General features: G+C 48.4%; 1 protein-coding gene across 1 annotated transcript; it reads right to left on the reverse strand.

Annotated features, from left to right (window-relative positions):
* Nucleotides 1–447: 447 nt before the first annotated feature.
* Nucleotides 448–12,898, reverse strand: LOC144095551 (uncharacterized). Its single transcript, XM_077629244.1, has 2 exons — nucleotides 11,959–12,898; nucleotides 448–477 (listed from the first exon to the last, which is right to left on the reverse strand). The coding sequence occupies exons 1-2, from the start codon at nucleotides 12,895–12,897 to the stop codon at nucleotides 448–450; spliced, it is 969 nt and encodes a 322-aa protein (XP_077485370.1). The 5' UTR covers nucleotide 12,898.
* Nucleotides 12,899–13,167: the final 269 nt, after the last annotated feature.

Raw genomic sequence — 13,167 nt, forward strand, 5'->3', positions numbered from 1 at the left:
AAACTCGAGCACTATCGTTTTCACGAGAAATTTCTTGAAATCGTTAGGTCCTACCTCAGTTTCCGTGTGCAACTAAAGAAAAAATCAAAATTGGTTTTTGCGGAAAGGAAATGGCGCAGTATCTTTCTCACATCGTGACGGACACCTGAACCCCGCCGTAAGAGAAGGGATAAACGATGGACTAAGAGAAAACAGGAAGAAAGAGGCGCCATAGTGGAGGGTTCCGGCGTAATTTCGACCACTTTAGATTATTAACGTGCACTGGCGTCGCACAGTACATAAGCGCCTTCACGTTTCGCCTCCATCGCAACGGGTCCGCCGTGGTCGAGAGAGTAAACGACCTATGCACAATTCTGCCATAACCCTGGTCAACCTGGTTGCTGTCACCACCTGCAAGTCGAGAGTGCTGTCGCGCTGTCTGAAGAGAAGAATAATCCCGCTAGAGGTTCAGGCCTTGTTTGGCGGACTGGAGCCTTCCTGGGGCCACGCAGGACGCGTCGGTAAGATTATGAAGTCTGAGTAGCGCCTGTCCTGTGTTTCGTGTTTCTTCTACTCGTCCTAGTTCCGTTGCGCTGTTCAGTCTGTACAGTAAAAAAATTATCAAATTTGAAATGCCTCTCCTCTGGCGTTCTGCAGGGCAGTGTTTTTGGGCCGTTGCTTTTCCTCCTTCATATCAAGGACATCATCAACATAAGTAAGATTCCAAGATTTGTAATTTACGCAGATGTGACAATTCTATTCTTCAAAATCATGCACGTACCAGATCTTAAACAGCAATGCATAGATTGTCTACAACTACTTTTTGAATGGTTTGAATGCAATCCGCTAAATATAAACGCTGAAAAAACAAAGGTTGTGCTTTTTAGGCCTCGCATTGAGCTGATTTCTTATCCACCACTTTCTCTAAATATTGGTTCATCGCTAATTCAAATAGTTGATGCGGTTAAAGCTGTAATAGTGCTTAAAAAAAAACATGTTAATAAATGAGAATGACGCAATGGTCGGGGACAGATTGTAGAAGGTTGTCGGCATCGTATGTCGAATGCGGTGTTCATTTCTGCAGCGTTTTAGGCAGATTCTGTACAATGCACTGTTTGCTTCTATTCTTATTTATTTTTACTTTGTGCAGCGTACCATGTGCTTTATTAATCCCAAACAGCTGTGCCTACTTTATTTTTAAGCGAAATTAATTGCCGCAGGCATCAATAATGGGTGAAGGTGTGATGAAATATGTATCAGTGATTAAATGAATGGAAAAGGGTATCTGAGCTGATGAACTCCAGTAGAGAACGATGCTACGGTCCCTGCGTACAGGCAATGTATGATGAAGTTTTCCTTGTTGAAAGACCCGCTACCTTCAGGTGCCGGATCCTTGTAGGCTTGAGAGCTGAGCAGTCCCACAGCAAGTGATGAATGTGGGCTTCAATGTCCTCGTGTTTGCATATCGGACACCCTGGCCGAGGAAACAAATCTCGCTACTGAGGCCACTTCCGAGTGACGGCAGGTATGAGGGCAACCCCGACCCGGATCCTCCTAAGCGCAACCTCCTCTGCACGGGTAAGACCGTGGCGGAGGGTTACCGCACACGGAAGGACGAGAGCACGTTGTAAGGTTTCTGGCGACAGCCGGTGGTCTGATTCAGCTGCGTATTCGGCCAGGACACCTGCAACCGGGGTCACTGCACGGCGATAGGCATTTTGGTTCCCACGGCCGGTCCTCGCGAGGTTTATTGGATTCGAGATGGAGGATTCCACTGCCGTTTGTAAACCTTGTTCGCGGAAGACCGTGCGGCCCGGAGGCAGTTAGCGACCGCCGAAGCGAGCAGGGGTGACTCACCCCTTCAACTATGCCTGCTCGCCGGTGCCTAGCCCATTCGGACTTCCCGGAAGACGTGTTCGGCTGGAGCGTGAGAACTGTCGTTCGGACGCGAAGACACCGCTCTCTCTGGTGGGGGCGATTGTCCAGCGGCACCCTCTTTCTCCGGCGAGGCATGTGACGGGGCGCGTCCCTATGTGAAGTGCTGTGTGTGTGTGTGTGTGTGGGTGTACGACAGCGCAAGTTAGGCCACGCCCAACCTGGCGAAGACATTCTCGGACCTGGGGAATCCTGGGGACCGGACCCTTTTTAAACCGAACGACGAGTGCCGTGAGAAAGAATCCTCGATCATCCTCAGATCTTCTCAGATCCTCCGACCTTCCCCCATCACCCTCCAATGGGTTCCAAAATCTTGTAAATAATGTAAAATAAACCCCCGGTACAGTTTCCTTCATAATCAAGTCCGACAACGTCATTCTGAGAAGGGACCTGCGGTGCTGAAAGAGTCAGCTCACTCAAGGACCCCTCGTCCCCAACAACTGGTTGGCAGCAGCTGGGATGGACCGTGCGACATCGTGCTTTCTCAACCGGTAAGCGTTTCGGCATTTTGCTATAGGATTCGCCAGGCTTCAGATTTTGAGAGAATAATCTAGAATCACTGGGAAGTGTATGTCAATTGACAAAGGGTAATCTCACGACATTTTGAAGATAGCATTGCCAAAGCGGAGAAGGCATCGTCATGGACCTTATGAAATTGTCAAAGTCGGACTTGGTGTTGTTATGCGAGGAACTGTCAATAGAAGTACAGGGAAAAATTACAAAACTTGAAATATGCAAGACAATTGAAAAACACGTAGATGACGATCAGCTGGTAGATACGTGGAATTTGGTACAGGAAGAAAAAAGAAAAAGGGAAGCGGAATGGGAAAAAGAGAAAGAACGGCAAAAGTGGGAAGCTGAAAAAGAAGAAAGAAATCTAAAGCGATTGCAGCTTGAAAGCGAAAATCGAAAAAAAGGCGACAGTACGAGAGCCAGGTCTCCTGAAAGAGCAAGTGATGTACAATCATATAGAATGAACAGATTCATGCAGCCCTATGAAAGTGGAAGGGACATAGGATTGTACCTGGGAAACTTTGAGAGAACTTGCGAAAGGGAGAACTTTGCTCGCAGTACATGGCCGCAACGGCTTCTGACACTCTTGCAATGTGAAGTAGCTGAAGTCATAGCGAGACTTAGCACACAAGACGCAGCTGACTACGAAAAAGTCAAAGCCAGCCTGCTAAAAAGGTACCGGCTGTCAGCCGAAGCTTTCCGAAAGCGCTTCAGGAACGCAATGAAAAACGATAGCGAGGGCTATCCGGATTTCGTGTATGGACTAAAGACGAAACTGCTAGAGTGGCTAAAAGGAGCCGAGGTTTATGAAAGCCGAGACAAAATCATTGAGTGTTTTTGCCTTGAGCAATTTTACCGAAGCATTCCCCAAGTGGTGAAACTGTGGGTTCAAGACAGGGAAAAAGTCGACACAGTTGAAAGGGCCGCTGAGCTAGCAGAGGAGTACGTTTCGCGCAGAAGGTTGAGCACTGAAGAGGGTGCGTCACACGCTCGAAACGCGATGCGAGATAAAGGGCCTAGCAGAAAGACGCGAAGTGCTAGAAGGTCGGAGCAATCAGAGGCAACGAAGGTAGCGCCAGAAAAGCGTGAAGAACAGGCGAAGAGACAGGGAGCAGACAAAGCCGCGAAAAAAGAGTTTGAGGCTAGTAGGCCATTTCGTTGCTACAACTGCAATGGTGTCGGGCACTTTGCAGCCAAGTGTACAAAGCAACGTTTGGTGTTCTCGTGCGTCGAGGATAACGACGATAATCTAGAGCTCCTTAAGCCATACCTGCACGAGCTGCACGTTAACGGGAAACCGTGCAGGGTGCTTCGTGATAGCGCCGCGACGATGGACGTTGTCCACCCGTCTTACGTATCAGTGGACGATTTTATGGGAGAAGTCTCGTGGATAAAACAGGCAGTAGAAGAGCACAGTGTATGCCTTCCCATAGCTAGAGTGAGAATTTGTGGACCGTTTGGAGAGCTAATCACTGAGGCCGCAGTTTCGAAGGCCGTGCCACTTCCATATCCTTACCTCTTCTCGAATCGATCAGACCAATTGCTACGCGAGAGAGGCCAGAAACTCGGAAGCGGGGTGATACAAGCTTTGACAAGATCGAAAACTCGTCAGCTCGCATCTCAACTAAGTCAGATTCCCGAACCTCAGGTAGCCAGAGACGCACCAGCCAGCATATCGTTGCAATCAAATGAGGAGGGAAGTGAACCAACGAGGAATGAAAGCCAGACAGCTGACCGAGCAAATGAGCGACGAGGGACTTCAACCACTAAGTCGGTAGAGGAATCAGAAATCGCTGAAGGATCCGTTTTATCTCCTACATCGCGTAGTTTTGATCGCCTTCTGCAGGTGAACAGGGAGTCCCTAACAAAAGAACAGAAGCAGGATCCCACTTTGGAAAGACTGCACCTTACAGCTAAAGAGGGCATCGCGAGACGCAACATAACAATGCATGAGAAGGGAGGCTTACGATACCGACACTACCAGGACAGAAAAGGCAAAAAAATTGATCAGCTGGTCGTGCCCGAAAAATACAGAGCGGACATTCTGAGTCTCTGCCACGGAAATGGCTGGGCAGGACATTTGGGAATCAATAAAACAAAGGAGCGCCTATTAATGGAATATTATTGGCCGGGCTGTTTCAAAGATGCAGAACGCTACGTAAAATAATGCGATGCGTGCCAGCGCGTGGGCAAGCCGGGAGAGACATGGAAGGCTCCACTGAAAATTGTTCCATTGATCTCAGAACCTTTCCGCCGGCTTGTAATAGACACAGTAGGCCCTTTGCCTAACACGAAATCAGGCTATAAGTACTTGCTTACTATGCTATGTCCCACCACAAAATTTCCCGAAGCAATTCCGTTGAAGGACTTGAGCTCCACAGAAATAGTTGATGCCCTTTTGTTAGTGTTCGCGAGAATAGGATTTCCGGCCGAAATTCAAGCCGATCAGGCGACGGTCTTTACAAGCGCCTTGACGACCACATTCCTAGAAAGATGCGGAATAAAACTGTTGCACAGCTCGGTGTATCATCCGCAGTCCAACAGTGTAGAGAAATGGCATTCGGTGCTGAAGCGGGTGCTACGCGCTCTTTGTTATGAGCATAAAGCAGACTGGGAGTATTGTCTGCCGGCCACACTTTTCGCTTTACGAACAGTCCCCCACGAAGCTACGGGGTTTACGCCAGCAGAACTCGTGTACGGAAGAGCCCTCCGCTCTCCCCTCCGAATGCTGAGAGAAATGTGAGAAGGGACAGGAGAGAACCAGACAGTGGTTGAGTACGTGCTTAAGCTACTGGACCGCCTTAACAACACGAGGGAATTAGTAAATCGAAATATGAAAGCTGCCCAGGAGGCCGCCAAGGTCTATTATGACAGAAACGCTCGCCTTCGAGGTTTCACCGCGGGCGATCGCGTGATGATCCTCCGGCCATCGAGAAAAAACAAGCTGGAAGTTCACTGGGATGGTCCAGTAGAAGTGTTGCAAAAACTTTTGGAGACGAATTACGCGCTAAGGGTTCCAGGCAGGGGAAAGCAGGTGAGAATCTATCATTGCAATCTGATGAAGCCATTCGTGGAACGCAGCGGGATCGTCAATCTGACTCTAAATGAATCAGAAGAGCTGGACAGCGAGAGTCAGGGTTAGAAGGGAGGTGCGGACGCTAGTGACAACGTGGAAAACATTCTGGCTCACTCCGTGAATGCAGATTTCCTAAGCGGGACACAGGTCGACACGCTAAAGCAGTTGTTGAGCGAATTCGATGACCTATTTAGCAGTCGCCCGGGAAAGACGCACCTCCTGACACACGAAATCGAGCTCACCTCTGATGAGCCGGTACGGTCGAAACCCTACAGGGTATCACCGCAGCAAAAAGAAATAATGGACGCGGAAATTCAGCGCATGTTGGAGTGGGGGGTTGTAGAGCCAGCGGAAAGTGACTATACCTCACCGCTAATTCTTGTTGAGGCCCAGGGAAAGATCCTCGTCCCTGCGTGGATTATAGAAAGCTTAATGCAATTACCAGGGATCAGCTGTACCCGATTCCCAACATAGAGGAATGGATAGAAAGGGTGAGCGGCGCGAAATTCATTTCCACCGTCGATCTCGTACGGGGATATTGGCAAGTTCCCCTCTCAGAAAGCGCGAGCAGGTATGCCGCTTTCATCTCCCAAGCGGGCACCTTTCGACCCTTAATGCTTAGACTAATGAAAAAGGAATGGTCTTGATAGGTGAATAGCATTTGGGATCAATCGCGCTTCCGTCTTTGAGAAGATCTTCCTGTCAATAATGCAGAGTCAAGCAACTTCTTTCAAAGATGAACGGGATTCTCAAAGCAAATACATATCGCGTTTCAAAACACAAATTCTATCTTAGCAAAACCACCCTTAAGAAATAAAACTTAAATCTGATTAGAGCTAATGAACAGCAGCCATTCTATTCATATCCAAAAACCTAGGCCATATACGGGGGATAAACACCCTACCTCTGGGCACAAAGCTCTGTGGCTCACATTGATGGCTTCGGCGCTTGCCAAAAAGATTAGGGGCGCTCTAATTAAGGCGTAAGGATTCGATGAGCAAGTGAAGGCCTTATGATGTGTAAAGAACTTTTTTCATTCTTTTTTTTTTGTTTTACTGATTGCTGGGGAGCTTTATTACTTCTCATGAAACGTCATCGTATTGATGAAAGGTGAAGCGAGGAGTGCGGTATGGCATTACCTCCCCTCCCGCCTTAAGCGTTTCTGCTTTTACTTCCGTGTACAAGAAAAAATAATATATTGCAATTTTATTGCCGATTGTTCACCGAGTACTTCTCATGTCGGAAATGAGCTCAGTACGCCGACTGTGAGCCGCGCTGAAGTAAACGGAGAAGAAAGCCGAAGGTAACTGCAATGTTTTGTGCTTGTAAAGTGACGTTTCTTTTTTGTATTTTTTTCGCCGAGGGTCATGCACCTGTGCTTGCAGTGATCAGTGAATGAGCATGCCCTCTATCTGCCGGTCCCACCCATTTAGAAATTTAGGCGAAGAAGGCCTTTTGCATTCAGCCTCATTTCAAACAGGGGAAGACAGCCATCACATCGTCACTGAGAGCCTTTTTGATCAATGGAAGAAACCAAAAATGCGCCCCAGTGCGTTAACCGCATATCTTGTGAAGACCCAATAGTTTCCGCTACAAACCAAGTAATAGTGGGCTGTAATAGTAGACCAATAGTAGTAATATTAGTAGGCCCTCCCTCACTTGCTCTGTCACTTAATGCGTCAGAGCGCCGCCTACGCCAGCCGCCACAACCGAATCTTCAACCGGCTGCAAATGGACGCGAATTGATTAACCGTCACCCGCGAGAATCGTGACACTGATCTCCGCCCAGACCTCGCACTGGCGCGAGGGGAGACGGCGATTTTGATTGATGTAACTTGCCCCTTTGATAATCGCAAAGTAACCCTAGAGGCGGCACGTGAGAATAAGGTTCAAAGCAAGAACCCATCCGCCAGTAACTGCTGCGAAAATTCCAGCGTGTGGGCATCGAGGCAGTCTTTATTGGAGCGCTCGGCTCGTGGTATCCCAACAACGACAAAGTGATGAAGCGCCTTTGTAGCAAAAACTGCTTCTCTCTCTTCAAGAAGGTAGCGCTGAGCGACACCATCGCAACTTCTCTTCCAGTCTACTCTACATACGTGGCAGCAAAGTAAGGGACTCGAATTTCTTTATACCTTAGCAGTTATGAGTTGGAATACTTCCCACACGCACAACACCTTGCTTACACTACAGCAGTAATAAAACTTAGCGTCAGCGTAGTCGTAACCAGTACGCCTAGGCTCTCGAGTCCTCATGACTTTTACAGCGATAGCTGTTAGGCGCCCCGTCCCTGGCTTTATCGTCGCCGTCAGCGTAACCAGTGGTTGCTGGCGCACCCACCCGTTGCGCACGTCAACCTGGGTCGCATAAGCCTACCAGCGGCTCAGTTTGGAACAGTCGTTTGCCAGTGCAGGGGTGCATCACGTGGCCACCACACCAGTGCGAAATGAGGTAAGTGTTTTTTTTTCTTTATTGCATGGAAGAACTTCTGTAGAAAGGAGGAAACTTCAATCAGACTAGTTCGCGTCTCAAGTTACCGGGCTGCTTAATATGAGCCCCCCATAGCCCTAACTCATCACTGCATCCCCATCAAAACATCAAAATTCAGGGAGGCACACACAAGCATCTAGGCACGGCAGCCAGCTCGGAGGTTCGTCGCGAGCAGCATATACACTCCTCACCAACGCACACTGTTCCCGAAACACAGATTTGGACGATCTTGGTGGCTCGGCATGTCTGTCCATCATACGGCTTTTCCAAAGACTGAATAGTCCCATCAACACAAACACGTCATAAGGCACAACAGAGTTTTTGTCAACAGGCAGAAATCTAATAGTGTATGGTGTAATTTCAATGTCCTTCTTAAGAGTTCGTTGTAGTATTTCCCAAAAGAACATGGCATCACGGCACAGGATGAAGCAATGATCAATTGTCTCAAGCACGTTACACAGACGACAATTCACATTCCAGGGTACAAACATCCCCTTGTCATTAAGAAATGTCTTGACAGGCAGCGTCGCTGTGTGTAGTTTGAAAAAGAACGTTTTAGCGGCTCCCTGAATGCACATCCGCCTAACACGCTTTAGAACACTGATGTCCAAAGACCCCAAATAAGGCTGCCGATACAATGGTGTAGGGAACAAAGACTCAGTGAGAGCCTGGGTCATCTGCTTTCTCGAGAGGCTATACAGGTAATCTAAAGAGAAGCGCACAGTGAGAAAATTGAAAGTGTCAGCAACCTCCTTAAGAAATCCCCATAAAGTCCCCTCACGAGCCTGCACAGTCGGTGCGAATAATTAGGCAAATGAAAACTAAGCCGCCTAATGAGCACAGTTACCAGAAACGGGTCGTTTGCCGATTTGAAAAAGAAAAAACGGGAAACGAGTTGATGCACGAACAGGTGAACAAGGCCCACTCCACCACCCTCTAAGGGAAGGAGCAAGTTGTCACGCCTCATCGGCTCCCATTGAGAGCGCCAAACGAATGCTGCAAATATTCTATGTACTGCTTGCGCCTTCCTCCTCGCACAATGCAGGACTTGAAGGACATACGCGAGCTTTGCAAACAAAAAAATGTTACAGACCTGTGCCCTCGCAAACACTGAGAGTTCCCTACCCATCCAAGCCTGTGTTTGCCGCCTTAGAGTTACAGTTTGTGAATCCCAGTAGGCTGTACTGTTGCGAACTTGGTGCAGCGGAACGCCTAGGTACTCAAGAGGGCTACAGTTCCAGCATATACCACCGAACTGGCTTGGCCTAGTTCCCCAATGACCCAACCAAAAGCCTTTGGATTTCTCTAAATTAAGAGCCGCGCCTGATACATCGCAGAACTGTTTAGTCAAGTTTAGAGCCTCGAGTACACTCTTTTTGTCAGAACAAAAGAGGGCGACATCATCAGCGTAAGCTAAAACTTTAACTTCACATTGAGCCAGAGAGAAACCGCGGATAGCTGCGCTGTTAATTATACTGAGACAGAGGGGTTCCAGATATAGGGCAAACAACAATGGAGACAGTGGACATCCTTGACGAACAGATGCTTCTAGTGATATTGGTTTCGTTAGCTCCTGATTAACAATAACCCTTGTATAGGAGTTCTTATAGCACAGCCTTATGCCTTTGAGCAAGACGTCACCAATATTTGCATACTCCAAGACCGCGAACAAGAAATCGTGCAGAAGTTTATCAAACGCCTTAGCCAAGTCAATTTGAATCAGAGCTACTTGGCCTATCTCATCTGATACTGTCTCTAATACTGAACGTGCAATATGGATATGTGTTTGAATACTGCGGCCTCTAATACCACAGACCTGATGCGGACCTATCAAGTCCATAATGACGAGCTGCAGACGACTGCTAAGAACCTTGGCAAAAATTTTGTAATCAACATTGCAAAGGGAAATTGGACGATATCCCTCAACAGTTTTCAACCGATTAGTATCTTTGCTTTTGGGAATTAATATTGTGTGCTCAGAATAAAAAGTGGGAGGCAGGACACCCACATCATAAGATGCTTTGAAAACTTCCATCAAAACAGGCACTAGGCAAGGCGAAAATGTTTTATAGAATTCGCTAGTAATACCATCTGGCCCAGGAGATTTCTGGCTCTGCAGGGCAGAAATGGCTGATTGAATTTCATCCAAAGTGTTAGGTCACTTCTCATCATCAAGTCGAGGGAAGTTTCCGAGCAAGGAACTGTAATCGAAACCCTGACTTGGATCTTCGCAACTGCCAAACAGCTTCCGATAATAGTCGAAGAAAGCAGCAAGAATACCAGGCGCATCACTGTATGTGCAATCACCATACTGAATTTCCAATATTTCCTTCGCAAGAGCATTCTCTCTTCCATCACTCAGGGCCCGACGAGAAGGTTGCTCATCAAGAAACCTTCGGGACCTAGATCGTATCAAGGCCCCCTTATATCTGTCTGTCGCAAATTGTTGAAGCTGTGCTTTTACGTTATTAATCTCTTCGAGATAGGCACCCGGGCTTACCCTCTCTAGCTCATATAGCTCCGTTAGGGTGCGCCCAAGCTAACGAAGGTGGTGTCTCTTCAGGAAAGCGATTCTTGCTGAGGCCTCAATTGCCAAGTTTTTGATCTCCTGTTTAAACAAGTCCCACTTTTGAAAAATGGAAAGATCACGGCTTGACCATACGTCCTTCAAACAAGTAGGTACAGCACGCTGAAAGATTTCGTCTGAGAGCAGACAGTTATTCATCTTCCACAACTCCCATCGAGGGTGAAGTACATGCCGAGTGTACTTTCCTATCTGAAGAGAGACCATACAGTGGTCACTGAAGAAAATGGGCCGCACCCAGTAGCCAAACACACTTGCTATTGCGTCAACAGAAACGTAAATTTTGTCAAGGCGAGCATTACAGGAAAACTGAAAATGAGTGAAATGTATACTGTCGCCTTTTTTCTGCCCCACATCCACAAGACTATATTCAGAAACCAAATCGGTAAGTAATGCAGCACTATGGTCGTATCTCTTACATACCACTGAACGGTCCTCATCCCTACAAACGCAATTAAAATCTCCCAACAATATAATTTTGCGGTCCGTGCACAAATGTTCAACTAATGACAGAAAAAAAAGCCTTCTATCGCGCTGCTTTGTGGGGGCATAAACACAAATAATCCGCCACTGTACACCTGAAATTGTGAGATCACAGCATATAAGTCGCCCCTCGTCATCTATGCAATAAGACATGGCTGTCATCTCTAGCGTGTTCGCCAGGAATAGCATACAACCTCCGGATAAGCCTCTCGCGTGGCTAACAATAATGCTGTATTCCGACAAAAAAGGCTCAAGAGCAGCTGCTGTCTCTTCATCAGAGGACAACTTTGTTTCCTGGATAGCGGCTACACACACACTCCATTTCTTTAAGAGATGCCGTACCTGCTGTTGCCTCCTACGATTACGCATACCCCTAACGTTAAGGGTAGCGACTTGATATGCTGCGACGCTCGCCATTTTGGTGCCAGTCTTAACAAACGCCATCCCCTGGAATGCGGTGGCCCGCCGCCAAATTGGCGGCCTCTCGAGCAGACATCGCCCTCCTCTTTAACACCACCCTTCCCGTGGCCTCTACACATTGTGCCTTCTGGTCAGCGCCATCGATACACACCTCGTCAGCATCTGCAGGACGTTTCAAAGGTGCGGTGCTGTCCATGTCTTCCTCTGAGACAGCCAAGGCCTCGGCCCACGAACCCGAGGGGAGCACATCACTCGCTGCCACACTGACAGCCGACAGAGAACCTGACACGCCAGAGATCGACGCCACACACGTCTCACCGTTACCCTCCAACGACAAAGCAGAATCAGCATCAGAGGAGGATCGGCGAGCATTCACTGGCTGTATCGCCTCGACTAACTCCACAGGAGGCATATCCGGACGTTGACCTGTGGCAACGAGGTCTTCCTGTGCAGCAAGCACAGCAGTCTCTGTAACACTCACGGGGGGGCCCGGGTCCGGCGGTTTTCCTCCTGGAGGCGTGGATGCTAGATGGCCAGTCGCCTCATAGTCCGTGTTGTTTTGAGGTGTTGAAGTCATCTGTTCCCCATCTATTCGATGCTCATGACTTAGTTCTCCGGTCGCGTCCACAACCTCAGACACATCCATAATGTGTTCTGATGCCACGTCATCTTCCCGCGACCACTGGCCTTGACGCAGCCTGTCAGCGTAACTCAAGACACAGTTCTCCGCAATATGGCCTAAGCGTCGGCACTGAGTGCATCGAGGCGTGCGACACTGGCGCCGGACATGTCCAACCCGGCTACATCGGAGGCACAGTGGAGGTCTCCCTGGGATAAGGACTAATGCCTGCACTCCATAAACATTAAGTGTGTGTGGAATGGTGCTAGCTGACACTCCATCCTTGAGTGTGAGGGAGAGTTCACGGTTCGTCGTTTCCATATGCTCCATCCCTGGGCACCGCCACTTTTCACGCTCCACAGACTGGACCGTGCCATAAGGCTCTAATGCTTCCACAATCCTCCGGTGTTCCATATAGCGGGGAAGCCAAAGGAGCTTAACCTTGACGTTCTTAGTATCCGGGTCAAACACCATGCATCGCAGTCCTTTGACAGGAAACTCCGCTTTGTTAACAAGCTTCTGTTTGGAAGAACTACTCTCGCAGGTAACCATCCACACGTGGCTCATTTGGTATTTACCAATGCACAAAATTTCCCGGAGATCCAATATCTGTGCGAGTGCGTCACGGAAGTCAGGTGCTCGGTACGGGCGACCCTTAAGGTCAGCATGCAGGAAAACGGTATTAAGGACAACATTACCGGTTGGCAATCGGGGAAGGACAACTTTGTACGAGTCCGTAGTGTCCTGAGACGTCGGTAGACCTCGGCCAACGGCCGATGCGCTGTTTCCAGCATGGAGCATGTTGAAGCACGTGTTCATTCATTCATACTTCAGGGGGACGAAAGACACATGGCGAAATGAGGTAAGTGTACCTTTTCTACCCCAAAACTAAAAGCCCAAGTAGCTATCGCTAACCCTGGCGTTACACAGTTGTAAACGTCCTATGCTTTTTTTTTTCATGCGCTATAAAGGCCATTTCGACACATTACGACTTCGATGGGTGCTGCAACCTGCCTGCCGCGAATCGAAGCGTAGCGCCGTCTTAGGTCAGAGGAAAACAAAGCCGGTTAT

This window comes from Amblyomma americanum, chromosome 6 (assembly GCF_052857255.1).
Source record: "Amblyomma americanum isolate KBUSLIRL-KWMA chromosome 6, ASM5285725v1, whole genome shotgun sequence".
Lineage (NCBI taxonomy): Eukaryota > Metazoa > Arthropoda > Arachnida > Ixodida > Ixodidae > Amblyomma > Amblyomma americanum.